Source organism: Dermacentor andersoni, chromosome 1 (genome assembly GCF_023375885.2).
Source record: "Dermacentor andersoni chromosome 1, qqDerAnde1_hic_scaffold, whole genome shotgun sequence".
Taxonomy (NCBI): domain Eukaryota; kingdom Metazoa; phylum Arthropoda; class Arachnida; order Ixodida; family Ixodidae; genus Dermacentor; species Dermacentor andersoni.
The window spans coordinates 174957376-174965300 of NC_092814.1; the positions used below are offsets into that span (position 1 = coordinate 174957376).

A 7925-nucleotide genomic window follows, 5' to 3' on the forward strand; every position below is an offset into this window, starting at 1 on the left:
GATAAGTGGCATTACGTATAGTCAAGCTTCTTTGCGCACAATTCCAGCAGGGAAAGCTTTTGTTTACGAGGCAAGCCTTCATTTAGTACAGTGCTAGAAAGAAAGGACTGTGATCTATCTCGAGCTGCCAAAAACGCACAGTTAAGCGCCACAGAAACAAAAGCGTGCACGCACGCTGCACAGGCAATTAAGAATTTGCATATTATTTAAAGATACATTTTGCACATTTTATATTTAGTCTAAATAAATCCAACACTGTCAAGGTTGAGCGTCATATTTACTTGGATTTTACAAGACATCGTGATGAACAAGAAATAAGAAAAATTCATGTATATTAACGACTCTCGTGCATACTCTTTTTTAAATTATTAGCTTTTGTAATCCCTCTGCATTTCCTATATATAAGCCTGGTATGAAGGTATTTAAGAAAACTAAGGTATTTATAAGAAAACTAAAGTAATGTTTAACAGTCTCGGAAGAGAACAGCAGTTTATGATAGGTAGCGAGGCACTGGAAGTGGTAAGGGAATACATCTACTTAGGGCAGGTAGTGACCGCGGATCCGGATCATGAGACTGAAATAATCAGAAGAATAAGAATGGGCTGGGGTGAGTTTGGCAGGCATTCTCAGATCATGAACAGCAGGTTGCCATTATCCCGCAAGAGAAAAGTGTACAACAGCTGTGTCTTACCATACTCACCTATGGGGCAGAAACCTGGAGGCTTACGAAAAGGGTTCTACTTAAATTGAGGACTACGCAACGAGCTATGGAAAGAAGAATGATGGGTGTAACGTTAAGGGATAAGAAAAGAGCAGATTGGGTGAGGGAACAAACACGAGTTAATGACATCTTAGTTGAAATCAAGAAAAAGAAATGGGCATGGGCAGGACATGTACTGAGGAGGGAAGATAACCGATGGTCATTAAGGGTTACGGACTGGATTCCAAGGGAAGGGAAGCCTAGCAGGGGGCGGCAGAAAGTTAGGGTGGGAGGATGAGATTAAGAAGTTTGCAGGGACAACATGGCCACAATTAGCATATAACCGGGGTGGTTGGAGAAGTATGGGAGAGGCCTTTGCCCTGCAGTGGGCGTAACCAGGCTGATGATGATGCTGCTTAAGGTATTTTTGTCATTGATATGTTCAATTCAAGAGAAACTCTGAGGTCGTGAGATGTGTGGGCCAAGAAGACCTTTCTGGGTCTGACTAAGTCCGAGTGAACCCGACTGAGTAGAATTTCGCTGAGATTAGTCCGAGTCATCCCGGCTGAGTAGAATTTTGGTGGTTCTCAGTCCAAGAGCCCATCTGAATATAGACCTGGTGAGTTTGAATCCGAGTGAGCCTGGTTGTTCTGGTGAGTGTGACACCGGCTAAGTAGAATTTCGGTGTGCGAGTCCGGGTGAGCTCTGATTGAGTCTGAGTGAGCTCCGTTTATTTTGCCGGTCTATGGCTAAGAGCCTAAGAGCAATGCAGTGTGGCATGCTTTGACAATAGGAATTGCATTAGACAATCAGTGTTGTAAACGAAGCTCTCGGGTCGAGTAATTGGTTTATTTGACATTGTAAAAAACGGAAGGTAGGAGAAGGATGGTAGCCTTTTCAGCGTGAGGGTGAGGGAGGGCAGGTAAAGCTTTTTGTGCTGAGGGTGAGGGAGGCCGGATAATTTTTTTTAGGTGAGGGCGAGGGTCAGAGAGGGCGGTGGAATTTTTCAATGCGAGGGTGAGGTGAGGACGGTACTTGCGTCGTGGGAGGGAGGGAGGAAAACAGGAAATGAGGGCATTGGTCCACCTCTGGTGGTAAATGTAATGCGGGGGAAATCTCATATTCACATTAATGTTATATTAACTGTCTCATATTCCCTATTTTTGGCCTTCGCGCATAGGGGGGAACGGCTAACCCAGCAATGTATTTTGCTGCTTCTGCGCGTCTAGCTCAAGGGCGAGCTCTTTTTTCAGTAGGAGGTGGTAGAGTGGAGGCGTTCTGAATCCACTGTCGTTTTCTATGCTTTGTCTGTGCATGAAATGTTAACATAGCACGGCGTCGAGCTGAGCGGAGTCATGAGCAGCGAGAGGCACCGCGTTCCTTCGTGAAGTCACAGACCGTGACGCGCAAAGCCTCGATATCGCTTCGGGGGCTTCCGCCCGGAGGGACGGGGTATCCCCACCAGGAAACGGCTCCTGTTGGCGGCCCTGAACCCTTGGGGCAAGTGCCCGCGAGTAGGAAGACCGGTTCTTGCGGTGGCTGCTCGTGAGCGGCCGTCGCTTACGCAAAAGCTGACGGCTTGTGTCCCTTCGGCGCCTACCAATTAGCCGAGAGTCGGCATCAAGCCCCCGACCAGTCAACATGATGGCAAAAGTGGTGAGTCGACACGCTGCATGTAGACGTGTGGCTCAGCGTGAAGCTAGCTGCATATATCTCGGACAGTTTTGTGCAAAAACGGATGAGACATGCAAGATATGTACTGTAGTTGGCTGACAGTATGAGCAGACTTCAGGACAATGACAGATGAGAGCGCGTTGCACACTTTGTCATCTGTCTTTCGTCGCTTATCAGCTGATCATTTCATACAGAGAGAATCGCGGCGCATGATGCCTTGGGTACTAAGGGGAGCCACTTCTTGTGAGCCCTATGAGTTCGATCCACAGGTGCGTAAACTCTTCAACGAACAGAACATCTTAAAGTAAGCGGGATTGTATATACTTTGGCACGATATGTGCTCGAGCAGCGCGGGATGGAAGAGATTAGCAAAGGCCTGATATGTCTGAAGCATTCCTCACATAGGTTTTCTTTTTCCACTGATGAACTATAATTCCTGGCGATAATTTTGGCCAACCGAAAATTAGGTCCCCAGAAATCTAAAGTAATAGTGGTTACAGACGCGCTTTCGGTCTGTACACATTTAACTTCTAATAATCGGTCACACCTGTTGTGCATATATCCGACTCTTGCCCCAGACGATTTGTCTGAAGTCCGCTTTGTCTGGGTCCCCGGACATAGTGGAATCTTTTTAATTAATCAGCTGACTCGCTCGCATCGTCATCGCTAAATGGTCCGGTCTTCAATGTTCTTCCTGATTTCTCTTTTATAACAGGAGCTAAATTCAAACGCCTTTTATTGTTGACTTGTAATGGATCATCCATGCTTTCCGCAGATGATTTTCGACATCTAAAATTTCGGTGAAACACGAGCAAATGTCCTTCACGCCTATGTGAGGTGACGTTAGCAAGTTTCTGCTGTCGAGTTGCCCGCCTAAATTTCTGCCTTCATAGATCTGCTTTATCTATAACTATAACCACTACTGTTTTTGTAATGAACCAGAAACTGTTGACCATTTCTTTCTTTCTTGCCACCGCTTGTCCTCCCTCCGCAATCTGTTTCTCGTATATTAAACTAGTAAACTAGGTGTAGCACTTACAACACCAAAGATTTTGTCTTTTGGTGCCTGTCAATTAGCCATTAGCCTTGGTTCGATTATTAGTGCTCTGCACAAGTTCATTGAACCATCCGGAAAGTTACACTGCGTGGGACATTGTATTTCATTATTATAAATTTTTCTTTAGTTTCCCAGTTTAATTTTATTTTTGTTTATTTAGTTGAGGTATAGGTACTCCCAAAATCTGTGTTATCAGTTAATTGCCAAATGGTTCGTTCTAAATGGTCTCCTTTAAACCTTTAGGTATGTTGTTGGGTGTACGTTTCAATCTATATCCAGTGTGGCCAATCCCCCTCGTGGGTACGAGCCATGTTTTGAGGCAACAACAACAACAACAGCAACTATGGCCGATGCCGACGGAGGTCGGCCAACGAATAGTCAGCGAGAGACCAAGGCACCCTAGCTACGTACGGGACGCCGGAACCACGCATATTCTTAGGTAAAGCAAATGAAAACGTGGATGATTGGCTGAGGCACTACACGAAAGAGTAAGCCGCCATAGCTGGTGGAGTACGTCAGCGCAGCTTGTGAACGTTGCATCTTTTCTCGCCCGTACCGCTCTACCTTGGTTTGACAATAATGAACGCGTGCTGACCACTTGGGAAACCTTTGTCAAGGAATGGAAAGCCCGCTTTGGCGACTCAAATTCCAAAGAGATGAAAGCGGAACACACGACAGCGGCGTACCAACTATTTCTAGAATGGGGAGCAAACCGCAGACGTTCTGATATCTCGCTCTCTCTCTCTGTATATATATATTCCGAATTACTATTACAATAAGTGAAATATTGAAATGCTTCCGTCAGTTATGTTTATATTTAACAGACAGGGACCTATTTATCAATCACAAATGGTGAACCACGGGGGCCCGCAAGGTGATCTGAATTTGCATTTATCTCTTACAACTATGCAAAATTTCAAGATGATCGATACAGGGACAAAAGGCAATAAATGCCCCAAAGTGGTCCCGGATCCCGCCCAATAGCAGCAGTACAGCGCACATGAAAAATGCACATTTGCTACAAATTATTTGAATCGAAGAAATGATTGTACTTGCTGTTTAAGTCTACAGCACAAATGCACGGCTAGTTTAGGTAATTGTATTGTCGAGGTTATACGCAACGACGTACAATCAACATAATTTACTTGCTATATTAAACAAAAAAATGACTGGCCATCCCGGCCCTGCGACAGTGGACGTCCAGCGAATCTGTTGAAAACCACCACTACAACAGCTGAGGGGGGTATGCAATGCCTTTATTGCTTTATAACCCCCCCCCCCTTTCAATTTCCGCTAGATTTGATATCTGTTGAGTTCGCATTTCTTCCAGGGTAACGGGATAAATTCTTTGTTCGCAAAACACATGCATAAAACTCCGGATAGCTTACGTGCGTAATGGATTACTACACATGTCATAATTAGTGCCTTATCTTCGAACTTTACCTCCATATTCCCCATAACGCGCCCTTTATTTTCGACAAATATAAGAAAAATAACTTGTTTAGTTCACCGAGGACATCGCTGAAACTAAGACGGAACGTGTTATGACGCCTGAAAATAGGGAAAGAAAAACGACGGCTCATTAATTATTTGCAACGCTTCTAACCGGACCACTGCCGCGAATGTAAAAATGTTGTCGCACGTTGCAGGTACCATTCCCCCCTCCCCTAAAGTGCAAAGTCGCAGTGCATTGGGATAACTAAGGGCCCCTTCAATTTGATTGTTTCGCCTTTAACCACTGACGACTTGGCTGCCAAAGGGCAGCAGTATTGCATGAATAAATAAATTCAGTGCTCAAGCTAATCCAGGCTGCGCAATCGCCTTGTGTTCCGAGTCGTACGCTTCATACGGCTCAGGAGGTCTTCGCGAACGAATAACACTTTACGCAGCCAAAACCTCTCATCACACCCGTAACAAATGCTGCTCTAATGCAGCACAAATACGTGGCGGCAGAAAATCATTTTAAAATAAGACACACGGCTAAACTGCAACGCGGAACGCGCTCGCGCTTCGCCAGCGAGGCGGCCGAGCGCCGCCCCGTAGCACGAAGACTGCTCGCAGCGCCACCGCCATTCGGAAACACTGCTCGCTCCCGTCGGCGGACTAGCCAATATTCTATCATTCTATTTTTTTTATGTGTACAATGATTCCAGGGACCATACGCTTAGGGGGCAGCGATGTTTTCGGCCGCCCCAGCAACCCAAGGACGCAAGTAGACGTAGCGGTGTGCGCATGCGCAGTACCGTCGCCCCTAGTTCTTGCGTACGCAAGCCGCTTGCGTCTCCTAAACTAAAACTCTCTATATTATCACTATAACCAAGTGATGTTAATTGAAGCTTGAGGGCCTTGTACGTGAAATAAATTTATGGCACAGAACTGGGAGACGAAAAGCATTTCTTCCTGATTTCTTGGGGTGGTTCACTGGAGAGCCTACAGAGACGCACAGAGCTAGGTTTTGAGGGAAAGCGAAATTTTTAGTTGAAAGCAGACAAAGGGGGTAAATTGGAGCATTGAGAGTTCTGTGCGAAAAGACGCAAATAATAGAAGGCGCCCGGGTGGATCTATTGCCGACATCTCCTGCAAGGCTAGATTCGCCTTCAGCCAACATGTACTCCTCCTCTCGCAAGTAATACTGAGAAGAGATGTCAAGGTGTAGACAAGCAAGGTACATCATTTTACTTTTTTATTATGTAATGATTTACTCACCTGAAGCTTATTCACTCGCCTCATTTAATAAATGACGTGAAGCTTATTCTTCGTTAGTATTTTTTTAATTCTTACCACATCCTGAATGTTTCACGAATAAATGGCAACGTCCAGACGTTAGTTCACCTCGCCCTCGCTTTTCTCCGTCTCTCTCTCTCTCTCTCTCTCTCTCTCTCTCTATATATATATATATATATATATATATATATATATATATATATATATTTGCTGAGCCACGTGAACAGCAAAATTAGACCCGCAAGGAAAGAGTGCAAGCCTGAAAACCTAAAAGAAGACGGTAATGACCTATCGGGAGTAAGCGTGACTGATGCATTTAGGTAATGAATTCTCACTATACACAAGATGATGTAATGAAACTGAAATTACACCGTTGCTTAGGCGAAAGAATGATATAATAATTTTTCTTAGTACCTACCGTTGGACCTGAAGTCTGCTCAATTTAAACAGCTTACAAAATACAAACAGCCTCGCCGTGAATAACATAGAAAGCAGGTCAATAAAATACTTTCTCCCAAAATCTTGCCTGTATAGTCTAACGCATATTTATAAAATCTCTCTAGAGATGGTGCAGTTTCCTATACTGCAATGCAACTGACAAAAGTTGTACTTTTTAGGCTTGTATAGCGCAGCTCAGAAAGAGCAAAAAGGAAGGTGGAAGGGGCAATGAAAAGGAACGGAGAACAGATGGAGCGCTAACTTCCAACTGTTGCTTTATTTCGTGACACAGAAGGCTACTTATACACTCAGTGAACCATGTGACATGAAGAGATTACACAAAACCAAGCAACAAAACCGAAAGTAACCATGTAGAAACACATTCAGACAGCCTGTGGCGGCAGTTTGAGGTACGCCAGTGCATTGCTTGATAACGATAATGAAGGTGAGCTTACACATGCATTCCCCAGACCTATGATAGCCTTTGCTACGATGATTTCTCTTGTGAGCTGATTATGACTACGACCTAGAATGACGCATTCCTTTAAAACAGGTTCGCAACGACACGTTTTGCAGCGCTGCGCGAGTACACTATAAAAACAACAAAAAAAAAAAAACGGCAGAACTCATATTACGATGAACGTCGGCGTTAATGCGGTTAGCATTGAATCGATGTAGTCCATGGCACACCGTTCTGCCGCCACCAAAACGCGTCATGTATGAGGCGTGTATGCAGCTGGGCTGCTGCCCCGCGCTTCCCAGTGCACATGCTGTGCCATGAAGCACGCGCGTGGCGAGTGCGTACATATATAGTCGCGCTGCATTGTCTCAATATAATCGACGCGGGTTCGATTCCGCTCAGAATGGAGAAATCTTAAAGCATTTTTGTTGTCGTTGAAGAGCGGCACATACCCAGTTGCACATGCCCAGTGACCCAAGTTGACGTCAGAGAGGTTCATTGAAGAGCGGCATATATCCAGTGGAACGTTGCCAGTGACTCAAGATGGGGTGAACGAAGTTCGTTGAAGAGCAGCACATAACCTACGTCACATACTCGTGAACCAAGTTGGGGGGTGGTTGGTTTCGAACCCGATTCCCTCAGCACAACAACCCGATGCTCTTACCCCTTAGACCATGGACTATCCAGCATGCCAAGTTGGCGGGAAAATGGTTGGAGACATAGACAGATATACAGCCAGCTCCCGAAAAGTGCGCGAAGTACCCTAAGAATGCTAGTTGCATTAATAAAGGCGACAAGAATGTCTTGAGTAATTATACGCTAATATTGTAGTTGCCGTGTTTTTCTACATGTCGGTTACACCTTTTCTACCA

General features: G+C 45.0%; 1 protein-coding gene across 1 annotated transcript in view; it reads left to right on the forward strand.

The window, feature by feature from the left end:
* The first annotated feature begins 2282 nt into the window (after positions 1-2282).
* Positions 2283-7925, forward strand: part of LOC126547196 (uncharacterized) — a 7772-nt gene continuing 2129 nt past the window's right edge. Inside the window, exon 1 of the mRNA XM_050195091.3 lies at positions 2283-2356. Within this exon, the coding sequence (XP_050051048.1) occupies positions 2342-2356 (15 nt within the window). The 5' untranslated portion in view covers positions 2283-2341. The remainder of the gene's footprint in view (positions 2357-7925) is intronic.